Source organism: Ursus arctos, unplaced genomic scaffold (genome assembly GCF_023065955.2).
Source record: "Ursus arctos isolate Adak ecotype North America unplaced genomic scaffold, UrsArc2.0 scaffold_9, whole genome shotgun sequence".
NCBI lineage: Eukaryota > Metazoa > Chordata > Mammalia > Carnivora > Ursidae > Ursus > Ursus arctos.
The window spans coordinates 73,684,703-73,699,186 of record NW_026623111.1 but is presented as its reverse complement, the minus strand read 5'-3'; the positions used below and the strand labels follow the sequence as shown (position 1 = coordinate 73,699,186).

Genomic DNA, 14,484 nt, shown 5'->3' with positions numbered 1-14,484 from the left:
AAAGAAAAAAAAAGAAAACACTAACCTGGAAAGATATATGTACTCCTATGCTCCTTAGCATTATTTACAATAGCTAAGAGACAAAAGGAAACTGAGTGTCCATTAAGACAGATGAATGAATGAAGAAATATGTTATATACATAGTCATACATGTTATATATGCATATATGTTTTTTCATTCTTTTCCAAGGCTGAATAATATTCCAGTGTATATCATGGACTATTATTCAGTCATGGAGGAAAACAAAATCTTGCCATTTGTGACAAGATGGATAGACCATGAGGGCATATGCTAAGTGAAATAAGTCAGACAGAGAAAGGCAAATACCATATGGTCTCACTTAGATGTGGACTTTAAAAAGCAAAACAAATGAAAAACACTGAGCACACAGATACAGAGGACAAATTGGTGGTTGCCAGGGGCAGTGTGGGCCAAATGGGTGAAAGGAGGAAAAGGTACAAACTTCCAGTTGTAAAATAAATAAGTCACAGGGATGTAACGTACAGCATGGTGACTATTGTCATTAATCCTGCATTACATATTTGAAAGCTGCTGAGAGTAGATCTTAAAAGTTCTCATCATAAAAAATTCTTTAATTATGTGTGCATATTAACTAGATTTATTGTGGTGATCATTTCACAATATATACAAATATCAAATCATTATGTTGTATACTTGATGTTAATGTAATGTATGTCAATTATGCTTCAATAAAATTATTAAATATTCTAAGTTTCAATACTGGCATTGTGAGTGTAATAAACAAAAACTGAAGTATCATCATCATCATCATTTCAATTCTGGAATGGATCCAAACGGTTCTAAACTGCCATCAATGGCAGTTTGTGAGCGTTGATTAGTTTAGGAAAATTAGCCTTCTATATGATGTTCATAGTCAATTCTGCGTTATTTTAGTTACAGATTTCAAGGCGTAATTCCAAAAACAAAACACATATTTACACAGTTCTTATACATTAGTCCTCCTAAAATTATTCAATCTTTTTAAGGACTTAATATACAAAATGGAAGCATCCTGAATCAAAACTTGTAATTCCATTCAATTTAAGTTCATTATTTGTTGTATCTTGGGCCCTGTTATGCTACAGTTGATCACAATACATGTGATGATGATATACTTAAATGGGAAAAAAATGCTTCTAGTTTTTCACATGTAGCTGAATGACAAAGTTATTATGAAATTGTTAGTGTATGGTTTTTACCATAAGCATTTTCATTAGCTAGACTAGTTTTCCTAATATATTTCCTCATGCCTAATTACAATATGCTTCTTTAAAATAATGCTTATTTTCTGTGAGGTAATTATGAGTGTATAAAACATTAAACGATGTGGTTGATTCTATCTCTTGCTGTGGCCTGCAAAAATGTTGAGGTAATTATAATTATAATGGTGAGTGCCTATTTTATGTCATGCATAGAGTTTTAAGTGTTTTATATCCATGAACAATTAATTTTTCAAACACCTGATGAAGTAGGCAATTATTATTCAGGGAACTGAGGCACCTAGAGGTTAAGCAACTTGTCCAATGTCATATAGCTCGTAAATGGTGGATACAGGGTTTAAAACTGAGCTGTATCTCAAGAAAACACAAAGATATGAAAATAATTCTTATATTAGATATTGACACAATAGAATCCTACATCTTAGAGCTGAAAGAAAATTTTTAAAATAATCTAGCACTTTATTTTATAGATCAGAAAGCAAAGATAAAGTGAGTTGATTGGATTCGTTTCTTCCATTGTCAGTAGGTAAAAAATTGGTTCCAAGTCTGTAGTCCTCATTTTGATAGGTCATGACTTTGTATGTATTTGACCTAATTACAACGTGCCAAATAGCAGCATGTCTGTAAACTCCAAGCGCATCAGGACTTGTGCTTTGCTCAACAGGATAATTATGATTCTGTGATGGAGCTCTGTGTTTACGAGTTTGTTTCTCTTGTTCACTGCAAGCTCCATGAAGACAGACACCATGCTGTCCTCCTCACCCTTGTGACTAGATAAATAATTCTTATTTAATAACTAAACAGATGTTTTCTGGAGAATAAAGAATTTGAAATAATAAAGGCAGAAGAAATACTATCAGTACATGCTAAAGTACTAAAGCACATGGATATAAACAGTAAGTGCTAGAAAACAAGTGAAGCAGACAGGACAAACTGCATAGCTGTCCCAAATGGATTGCTAATTTAGAGTTGAAGAGACAGAGCTGTAAATATAAAGAGACTCTATAAATTTTAGTCACAGCCACAAATCAAAGAGCAATTTTATGTGTCCACAGTGTGGAAATATGGGTCATGCATTGGTCTTTTGTTAAATCTTAGTATAAAAATGAACAAGTGTCATCAAGAAATGTAGCTTACAAATAAGGAGCACTATTATATATGATGAGACATGTGATGTGAATTTATACTTTATATTACATACTGTAATTTCTCTGCCTTAAAATTGTGAAAAATTAAAGTAAAGGTTATGCCACATTCAAGGGTATTTAACGAAAGTATCTCAGGACTTTATTAGTCAATAATTTTGTAAACCAGAGATTATACTTGGCTCCAAGTATGCATCTTAGAGCTAGGTTAAATGCTAAGAATCTTAATTTTCAAAACATGCTGATACTGTTTTTAAAAGCTGGGATCAGTCTCCCATGTTTTTTGAAATATAACCATCATTATTAAAGTTCTAAATACATATTCATAGGTAAAGGGGAAAAATGGATTCAGGTCAAACAAAAATTGAATTTCCAAATTTATATTCTAAACGGATGGTCTCTATTACACCTATAGTCTTTTGATCCCAATGGCTTAACTTTGATCAATCTAAGTCACCTTTAGAATAAATTTATCTTTGGTGATGTCTGACCCTATTCTTATTACTTAAGCTGAGGGGTTTTGTAAAATGGTACTGTAAGTACTGAGTACTACTGATGTCAATGCTATTTTAAAGGACCTGTGACACCTCCTTTTTCATCACTTAAATTTAGATTTTAAAACTGTTTTTTTCTTATAGCACTTGGGGAAGAAGAAAAACCAACTCAGAATATCTTAAAATCACCTTTCAGTGTCTTTTTTTTTTTATGGCTTTCAGGAAACTACTCCTTTGTTTCATTAAATACTAAAATAATGCTTTTAATTATAGTATGCATTCTTAAGTAGTTCAAAGTAGTCAAGAAGATGTTTTCACCAGTTTTTGTTTGATAAGCATTTTCTAAGCAGAAATCTGATTTTTGCCTCATATGCCTTGATTACTTTCAACTCTTCAAAAGCCCAGTTTAGCATGAGAAAGGATTTTCTGGCTCAAATCATGAAGAGCTGGTATTAAGTGAAATTCAGGGGCATATTACATACATATAATTCATGGAATCATTGCTTAGGAGCTCATTACAGTTCATTGGAAATGTAAACCAATGGATTCCCATCTTAGCATCACTGCATTGTTTCTATCATACAAATTACTCATTCCCCACACCCATAAGGACAGACTTAGAATAGTCTCTGAGAACGTGAAAGTTCAGCTGTTTTTTTTTTTCCCTTTAGTAGTGAATTCTGGTGATAAAATGAAAGAAATTGAGCACCTTGTCATGTTTTAAATCAGCATGGGGAAATTCTCAAGTGGATGTGACAGTTCTCAGAATGCTTGGCGCTCTCTTTGTTAAGGACTGCCAATCATAATTAGTAACAACAGAGATGTTTTTTTGAACCTAAATAAAAATTACAGAGAGCTTTTTTGAGTTAATATCTGTAAGAACAGAACATAGAAAGAAATTTGTCTCTATAGTCCAGTTAGCCTGTCACTGGGAATTACTCTCATTTTCCCTGTGTTCATTAGGGTCAGTAAACAACAGAGTTAGCCAATATCATTTTTGTTATATTCAAATTGAATGTGAAATATCGGATAACATTACAAAGGGATGCCTTTAGCTACTGCATTACAATGTTTGAATCCTTTGGGGTTTTGCGACTAGGATGTTGATAAATTTCATATATTTGATATCAACACTATCAAAACGGATGTCTTTTTGAGTTATTCTCCTATGCAAAGTTTTAAAGAGATGCTCTCTCATCAACAATCTCTTTAGTTGCTTAATTCGATAGAGAAGAATGTCTGATTCTTCTTTTTGTGGAAATGAGAAAGTTGTGATTCTCTGTAACACTACAATCCATATGCAGTGGAAAGAGCTCTTTATGTTCTTCCAAAAATTGTCCTGGGATCTCAAAGACTATGGTTTGCCTCTCCTGTTAACTCTTGTGCAGCAGCCATCAAGTTATCTTCTACTATTCCTAAAGGCCCCCTTTCTATTCATCACTGGCATCTGCGGAGCTGTTTGATCTTTAAGAAAGCTATCAAAGGAATTTTCCTTCTTTATTCTTTCCAATAATTCTGTCTGCTCTTCTCATTGGAAGTGGTTTTTTTGGTCCCATTTGGCTATGACCCATTTAGATGGTTCCAAGTATGTCTGCACGAACTGTATCTTTCTTATTAATGACCATACTCAAAACATCTAGGTTGGGCATGATAAACAGCATACCCAAGAAATAGTAATTAAACCAGTTAATATAATTATTCTTTGTTTTCCTTTTGTTCTTCCGGTCCGTGGCATATAGTTGTTACTTAAATGCTTGCTGGTAAATAAACATATGTAATAGCTTTAAATATATTTTTTTTACATTGCATATAAATTTGTAATTTATTTCCCATACCAAGCCAAAACTTTTCCCATTATTTGATTCAACATCAGTTACTTATTTTTTTTTGATGTAATGTTCCATGATTCATTATTTGCATATAGCTTTAAATATTTTACATGACTATAAATATTGGTACTTTCTAGAATCAGACAAAAGCATCTGAGGCAAACTGAAATTTCCCTTTGCAAGTAAATAGCAAACAAATTGTATACAACCATACGTGCGAAAAAGTCATGGAGGCCTCCCACCCCCAGGCCCAGATGATATTAAGAGTCCCTGTCCATAAACTAGACATAAGGGATCTTCAAAAATCAAACGCTAGTTGTTTAAGTATGTTGATTGCAGAGAGATGCATGTAGACATGGAAATAAAGGAGGATATAAAATGACAACAAAACTTGCATAAAATTGGTCTCTCATTCATGCATTTAACTATCTAATTCACAAGCTTTAATGTTCCAGCCAAACAGATGTACTACGTTTATCTCTGTAATGGGCCATACTGCTTTTGCACAGTTGGATTCCCTGAGCTATTTTTCCAGAATGCTTTGAAGTTACAGACTTTTTTAAACATCAGAACTAGTAAACAACTGGCATATATTTTACATTTTTCTTTTAGCTGTCCCTAAACTCTTTTTTCAGAAATTTATCCGATAATGCATGAAATGCTTTTTAGCCCTATTCAATCTGGTCTAGTGACTCAATAAAGACTGTAATTCTGAATAACAGCTGTACTTCTTAAAAAGACTATATTTTTATTGAAAATTATCACTATTTTTAACTCCATTGCCTGTGCATGGACACTATCATTGACTGATTCTTTTTTTTCATAGGGTTTAGGAGATTTATCTTAATTTATTTTTAATCAAAATGTAAAGATGCTTTCCATATCTTTTAGAGAATTCACTTTTTCATTATTAGGAAGTGGAAGGATGGCAGCATTTCAAAGATGAAGTAGTTGATCATATGCAATTCAGCATTATCCATCACTAGGAATTTGTATTAATAGACAATCAACCTACAGGCTGTACAATTCATTTAAAGGCCCAGTTGGGATGGAAAAGTGCTTAACATATTTATAACTTTTGATATCTGTGTCATGTTTACACAACTAGAAAATCATGCTAACCATATGGGTAATTTTACTTATATTTTTCTCTTGGATGTGCTCCAAAAATTAATTTGGCTACCTGGAGGCAGAGTTCAGAAAGCATGTCAACATCCTCAAAAATAAAGCTTCGACAAATTGGATACCTTATTTAAAAGTCCCTCATCTTAGCTATTTAATAAAATACACCAGTAGAGACATTCCGAGTAACTTCCTGTTAGGTTTAGTGAGTTTGGATCATTGGGGAACAGATTATAATCTAATAAGCACAATATTGCAATTAACTCCGTGTTTTGCTTAGTTAACTATCACATGTATTTATGCATTTAGCTGATCAGTTTACATTTATCAAACACTTAATATGTACAAGACACTGAACTGTAGGCAAAGGGACTATAGAGATAAGACACTGTTTTATGCTCAAAGGACTCAAATGGAGACAAATGAAGAAAAGGCAATTACATCATAGTTTATAAGTGTTATGATAAATTTATCTTCAAAAGCTTAGAAGATGGTTCCTAATCCCAGCAAATATTTCTTAAAAGAAGGAGATCAAAACAAGAATTAGAGGATGCATAGCAATTTGCCATATGAAAGCGAAGAGTAAGAATAGAGATTAAGCAGTTTAGTAATAAAGGCATTTCAGGAATTGAAAGGAGCAGAAGCAATGGCAGAGAGTCATGACACAGTCTTGTGTTCAAGGGACAAAAGCCATTTGGAGTAAATGAACAATTAAACGTGAAGCATGAGTGGTAAGAGATGAGAATCGAGCCCTGGACTGGAGCCGAATGGTGGAATATTGTTCATGTTCCAAATAACTCAGACTTTTAAACTATGGGCATTGAGGAGCCAAGAAAATATTTAAAGAATAGGAATTATGTGTTTAGCTGTCCCTGGTAGAAATAACTTGAATATATATGCAAGTATGTGGAACATATGTTTGCAGGGGACAAAATTGAAAAAAGACCTGTTAATAAGATTCCTGTAGTTCAGATGAGAAATAAAGTAGGCCTAATCTAAGTAGCAGTGTAGGCTTATCTGTCTAGGTGAGACAAGATTTCCACTTCCAGAAATACTTAGAAGGTAAAATTCAAGGACTTGATTATGGTTAGATATAAGGGATAGAAGGAAGAGGAAATCAAAACTGTTTTCAAAGTTTTTAACCTGTATATCTGAGTGGCTGGCAATGCATCAGTTGGAATAGAGAAGCTACAAAGCTTTAAAGTGGAAAATAAATTCGACGTTTGGCATGTTGGAATTCATGGTGCTTTTGCTACACCCAGAGAGTGGTCTGGTGAGCAGTTTGATATACAAAACTAAAAGAATGGGTGATATAGATTTGGGGGTCAACTGCATATTGGTGGTTATTAAAACCATGTACAGGAAAATTGGGTGGATTGGGAAGAAGATGAAAACAGAGGTTAATTACTTCTAACCATACCAAACTTTATTTTTAACCAGTGCTCCTATCTATCAACATATCCTAGGTATTTCTCCTCATTTATTGACAACTTTGGCACATGGCTCATTTTCTTTCTCTCCAATCTGAGTTGACTGTCATTGCAGATGGTTCATCTAATTCTCTGGGCTCTCAGTTCTTTGATCAGCTTTGAAGTCCTTCACCAACTCTTAACTTCAGGAGTCCATAAATACAAACTTCAAACTCCCTCACACTGATATTTCCACTTTTGTTCTTTGGCCTCATCAAGAACTCTATTCTCTCCCACTACTACTCTATTACTTTCCAGTCTCACTCTTACTGTATTCTCATTATTGGTCTATTTTTTTTATTGCTTCATGTACCCTAAGAGCTACCATTTTAACCATTATCAATAATCTGAAGTCATTTGCCTTGCTATCCTTTTTTCCATTTGTCTAACTATCCACAGCTGAGTCTGATTTGTTCTTATTTTTTATTTATTTGGCAAGTGATTATGTGACCCTTATATAAGTTATTTTATCTAAGAACTTCATAATTTTTAGCCATTTTAGTTCTTATAACAAAGTCATGACATGGGCACAACCAGGATGTTCCCTACCAGAGGAACTCACACCATCATACAAGTTTGTGATCCCCAACCTGGACTATAACATTTTTCTGTTTCATTGACTCTTTTTTTCTCTTTTTGGATTGCTCTTTATGGAGAAATTAACCACCATTCTGTGAGAAAGGCCTACCTATCCCATGAAGAGAGACCATAGAAGAAAACTGAAGCTACAAGCCCTCAGCCAGTATCAGCCACCAAACATGTAAGTGAAATGCACAAGTCTTCAGATGAGTTCATTTTCATACTTTGAGTTGTCTAGTTGAGTCCTCAGACATCACTGGGTAAAAACAAGCCTTCCTCCTATGTCTTGTCTAAACTTCTGACCCACAGAATTGGTAGGCTCTGGAGGAACTGGTTATGCAGCTACAGTCACTGGAATACTACCAATAACAAGTTTATTGCTGAATCCAATAAATATCTTTCAAGTCTTAATTTTACTTGATTTTTTGAAATGTTTAACATAGTCGGCCAAACCCTCCATCTTTAAATATTGTCCTTATTTGGTATGTATGCCACTGCATGCTATACATGGCACTTGGGTCTTTCTCATTACTCCTTGTCAGTTACCACTGAAAGCTCCTCTAACCCATTCCTTCTCTTAGGGCTCTGTCCTAGGCCCTCTCTGGGTCAGTGGTCACAATCAGGAGTATGCAGTTGAGAACTACTCAAATTTAATGGAAGATCAAATAGCAAGTGTGAATAAAAAATAAGATGCTATTGAAATTTGTAAATATTAAGGCAAAAATGTCATGTATCTCCATTGTGACACGTATTTCTCCTCTTCAATACATGTGAGAGATTTATAAGAAACCAACGATCCCCTAAGTATTTTATTATTTCATTCTGCCATTAGGCAGTGGTCTCAAATAAGGAGTTCAATAAGTATTACTCTATTCTAAAATGGTGAGAGTCATAGAATTAACTAGACAACTTTAAAGAGTAGGTCAGATTAAATATCGAGTAACAAAACAAAGACATTCTTTAGAATATCATGAAATTTTAAGTTAAATCGTTGGTAAAGATTAATTAAATATTTAGATGAAAGAGAAGACAAAATTTCTTATCAGAATCTTAAATTAATCAAAGTTTTCTCACTGTCATTGAATATTTTTAATATACTAAATAACGTCTCTGAACAAAGAACCAGTCCCAACATGTCTTACATATGTAAATAATTAAACAGTGTCTGCTCTGGTAGTAAGTTGTTTCATCCTAGTAAGGTTATTTCTCAGAATGTCAGAGAAAGGCAAAAAAAAAAAAAAAAAAAAAAAAATTAGGGGGGAGGAAGGGAAATCTGATCTTGAGTTTCTTGTGAACCTTACCTCTGACATTCATTTTTGGCTTTGTTGATGAAATTGAACCTACATCAAAAGATAATGAACCATTTTTGTGGGAAACCTGCTGTGTTTGAGATCCTCTAGGAAAGAGTAGGAAATGTTCTTTTCTGAGCATTGCTGTGAAGACCCTTTAGAACAGTTATTGATGTCAAATACAGAACATTCTTAACTGATTCATGACATTTGAAACACATTCCTTTTTCAGACTAAAATGTATTTTTTCTCCTTACCTTGCTGTACAAAGGATCCATACACAAACCACATGGAGTTGTAGAGAGTAGTAGAAGTCATTGATCCCATTTGTAATCGTGGGGGATTAAGCCAATTCAGGAGGTAGACCAGAAGACCCACCAGAAGAACAGTGCCAGCGATGCAAGCCCATAGAGAGAGATCAAATGGCGCAAGACAAGCAAACATATCCACTGTCTTTTCAGCCCTTCGAAGTAGTACTCCCACTGAGTAGTCCATATAGCGTGTTGTAAAGTCCACCACATTCTCACGATCTGGGGTGATGGTTAAAGCAGAAATCCCTATGTCGGCTCTCTGAGAAATTGAAGGAGAAAATATTAAATTAACAATGTGAAAAACAATTTGATTTGTGGTGCTTCAGCTTGCCTTAAGGAAAAGAAAACAGATGCCTCAGGCAACATCTTTAGTCTTTTTACATAAACTGAAAAACACAGCAGAGATTTCTTAGAGGCAAACTCTGTGTGAATTTTGCATTTCTCACTGCAAATCTTGCCCTACCAGAGTCAGATAAATTACCTTGTTCATATTATCAGTGCATGTGAAATCAGTGCAGAATATTTTAGACACCGATAACACCTGAAGGAAATTGTCTTTTTTCCTTGGGTCATTTTATCAGAGCCATCATTAACACAGTAGCAAAGGCAAAACTTATTCTAAAGAATTCCTTCTGAGAAAAATGTTCCCAAGATACTTAATTATGTTCTTAACATGTAAATTATTAGGCAGGTAAATTAAAAAAAAAAAAGAACCTTCAACATAGCATTTTACTCTTGGTTTAGATTTCTCTGCATCAGAATATATATATATATATATATATATATATATATATATTTAAAGATTTTATTTATTTATTTGACAGAGAGAGCAAAAGCAGGGGGAGCAGCAGGCAGAGGGAGAGAGTGAAGCAGGCTCCCTCCTGAGCAAGGAGCCTGATGTGGGGCTTGATCCCAGGACACTGGGATCATGACCTGAGCCAAATGCAGATGCTTAACCAACTGAGCCACCTACACACCTCCAGAATTTATATTATTAAGCTCCAAATATAATGAAGTTTGTTAGAACTTTCATATAGCACTATGTTATTATGTCATTTGCCTAAAGTCTCTACCTCAGAAATGTTTTAAAGAAAATTTAAAGATTAAGGAGATCTAATTTTTCTTGGAGTAACAACTCTTTTTTTCAATGTGTATCTCTTTAGATTCTCAGTGATAGCACTCAAAATTACAGTACATGCTATTTTACTTATTTGAAGCACACAGAAGAATTGCAGTGAGATCACGGAACAAATGAATTACATTTCGATTCCATGATATGAGAACACACATTTAAATATCTAAAAGATGTATTAAGTTTGAAACAATGATCCATGGCTATGATTAAAGCTGTGGGAAGCTCCTTCCAGACAAATACAAGCAATAGTAAATTGTTTGTTGAACATTTTTGTTATAATTTTTCTTTCTTTTGCATTGTTTTATGAAGGAGTATAGAAACTGGTTTTATTGCTTTTGGAGACCAAAACAAAGAAACAAACAAGCAAAAACAAAAACACAAAAACATAAAAAGTAACATACCTAATGGAATGCTAAACCAGTTCAAATAAATCTAGTCTCTGAAGTAATAATGGCCTCAAAACTATTCTAAGCTAAATTTAAACTTTATGTGTGTGTGTGTGTGTGTGTGTGTGTGTGTGTGTGTGTATATATATACTTTTATACATATGTATCAGCCCATACATATTTGCTGCTAGGCTCAGTACTAAGTAGTTAAATAAATTTTCTTATTTAATTCTACAATACATCATGAATTATGTGTTTTTCCCTCCATTTCATAGATGAAGAAACTACAAGACTTAAGTAACTCATTCAGTTCTCATAGTTAATAAGCAAAGAAGCCAATATTAAAGCTCGGTTTTTCTTGCTCCAAACCTGTGCTTGTAAACACTTACCCTATTGCAAAAAATCCTTCATTTTTCAAATAACCCATATAGTAGGTGCTTAAGATAACTAGTTTTAGGATAATTTTTACCTTAAAAGTGTCTGAAATTTTGCGGGTTTTTTTTTTTATTACGCTATTTACATTGCAACAAGGCCATATTAGTATAAACACAGTGAGTTTATAATTATTAGCGGAGAGGTATTAAACTTAATAACACTACATGAAAATGAACTTTCAGAGAAATAATTATTATTGCTTTCAAGCTCATGTATTTATTTCCTGTAGCTAGCTATTAGGAATTAGGCCCTTTCAGATTGAAAATCTAACCTGGATCCTCAACTCTCTAGTTCTATCTTTTCTGAGCTTCAGTTTATCCATTTGTGAAATGAATATACCTAAGTTTAGTGTGATTATTGTGAGTTGACTCATTTATCTTAATCCTAATGGTGAATAAATATCTCTCCAAGATTCAGTTAGGCTTTCAGAAGTTACCTTTACTTTCTCAGAACATTATAATACTATGGATCAGTAATTCAGTAATTGATACACTAGTGACCCAAAGCATTTTATGACTCAATTAAAATCAGAAAATTTCACCTAAGAAAGAATTTACTGACAAACTGACTGAATATTTGTAAATGTTCATCACTACTTTGCTGATAAATAATTAGATGTCTAACACTTACATTATTATGAATTGGAATAGTTATACACGGATTCTACTAAAAGATACTTATAAGTATCATAAAGCGAATTTCTATAATGTAAAAAAGATATGTAGGCAATAATGTGCCCTTTCTTTTTGGAAAATGAAATTGATTATACTGCGTGTCCTAAAATATTTATTAAATATAATAATTACTTGTCATTTTTCTATGGAGAACTTCCTAAATTCTGGTCCACTTTTAACACTTGGCTATTCTGTTTTCAAGGAGAAATTCCCAGTCTCCCTGCGGAGGGCATATAAGAATCATTTAATGGCCTTTTCAAACTGCACAAATACATTTATGTACAGACAAAACACAAACACATATGCACACATGTTTCCTATCTCTGAGATTTATATCTTCCTAACGAAGTACCTCACCCTTTTGTTCAGAATCAATAATATAGCAGATCACTGTGCTTGATATGAATATGTGATAGTCCTTACTTTTATGAGAGAAGTTTTACTGGAGCAGAAGAAGGAAAAAAAAAAAAAGCCAAGAACCACTGATTAAGAGACAGAACCCAAAAACTTCTTGAACATTTTCAAAATAACAAAAATGATCAGAAAAAAATCATTCCTACCCGCCCTCCCTGCTTCACTGCCTTTTTTCCTTTCTTCTTTTCTTTCTCTTTTTCTCTTTCTTCCTTTCTTTCTCTTTTTTCTTTTCTTTTCTTTTATTCTCTCTTCTCTTTTTTCCTCTCTTTCTCCTCCCCCTTCTTCGTCCTTTACCTTCTGCCTTCCTTCCTTCCTTCCTTCCTTCTTGTTTATTTATGTCTATGTATGCATACATGTCAATTCACTTGTCCAGTTTCTACTTTTCAAATCTCATGGAACCTTTAATCTTCTCAGTACCCCCTGCCCCAACTCTTGCGGGTGGCCTTCACTGCTATTTTATAGGGAACATAGAAGATATCAGATTAAAATTCAGGCTTATTTCTATCTCTCCACCTATATCCCACACCCAACCTATTCTATTTAACCTCTATTTACAATGGATGAGGTGTCTTCCTTCCTAAAACCAACCTTCCATCAGTAAACTGATCAACAAATCCCCTTTTTCAATTTTTAAACTCCTGTCTTTTATGTGTTAAACATCATCTTTTCAACTGTAAATTTCCTATAAAAAGATTCTGTAACTCCTTTGCATTAAAATAAAAACAAAACGGAAAAGCCTGTCCTCTTCTCCATGACTTCTGAATCTGTTATTACCCTTTATCTCCTCCTTTTTCATAGTCAATTTTCTCTAAAGATTTGTCTCTATTTCCAAACCTCCCAGTAAGTCTGGGAAGATTCTTTTGTACACATATTGTTAAGTACTCTATTACTCAATGGACACAGCACTCCTTAATTTTTGCATTGCTGAGTCAAGCGGACACAACCTAGTGCTCCTCTGTTTAGGTTTCTTGACATTTGACAGTGATGACTACTCTCTCCATCATAAACACTCTTTTCCTTGGATTTCATGACACGATATAAGCTTCTTTTTCAGTTCTTTTTTCAAGCTCATGTTGGCAATCCTCTTGAGTCAGGCCTTACAGACTTTTCTCATTTGAGATCTTCTGCCTAGGCAATCTCATTTATATCCATTACTTCCATTGTCCCCATTCATACATCAGGTTTACAAATTTATATTTCTAGATATAGATCCAAGCTCTGGAGTCTAGACTGATTTATGTAACTAATTTCATCAGATGTCTCAAAAATACCTCAGATTTAACATGGCCAGGACCATATTCATGTGTTTGACTCTAACCAGTCCTCCACCAATATCTCCTGCTTCAATGAATATCTTTTCACATAAGTCTTAAAATCTTGGTGGTCTCATTATCTTTTCCAATCTATGACTCCTATCCTATCTGTCACTGTTGATTCTACCGCCTGGGAATCCTAATATCCATTCACTTCTCTACTATTTCCAGCTCTCACCATTGCTTTTATGGGCTCATTATGAGTCTACCTGAAATATACCATTTTTCTTCTCTTAATATCCCTATTGCAGTCAGAGTAATCTTTCTCTGGAGGGCAAATCTAATCCTGTCCCCTGTCACAATTTAAAGGCTTTCAATGGATTTGCTTTGCTCTTAGGAGAAAAGATTACTCTTTAACATAGCCTATATATCTTCAGGTAGACTATCCTCAACCTACCTCAACATAGACATGCTGGACCATTTTCCTTTCCAGCACTTCTTCCTGATGCATGGTCTTTGTACATGCTTTTCATACTGAATGGATTGGCCTTCCTGAAAGTTCTTCAAGTAAATTCTTGTTCATTTTCATAAATCAGCTCAATTATCACTTCCTCAGGGTAGCTATCCATGACCCCCTTTGATTAGAATAATAATTCTTGTTATTTATACTATCAGAAGCCTGTATCCCTCACTTCTCTAGTAATTGT

At 33.9% G+C, this 14,484-nt stretch overlaps 1 protein-coding gene across 2 annotated transcripts in view; it reads right to left on the bottom strand.

The window, feature by feature from the left end:
- The window catches only part of GRID2 (glutamate ionotropic receptor delta type subunit 2), a 1,362,985-nt gene that overhangs the window by 247,692 nt on the left and 1,100,809 nt on the right, over positions 1–14,484 (bottom strand). For both annotated transcript variants that reach the window (XM_048212019.2, XM_057309689.1), the window contains exon 11: positions 9,427–9,739. In XM_048212019.2, the coding sequence (XP_048067976.1) occupies positions 9,427–9,739 (313 nt within the window). The remainder of the gene's footprint in view (positions 1–9,426; positions 9,740–14,484) is intronic.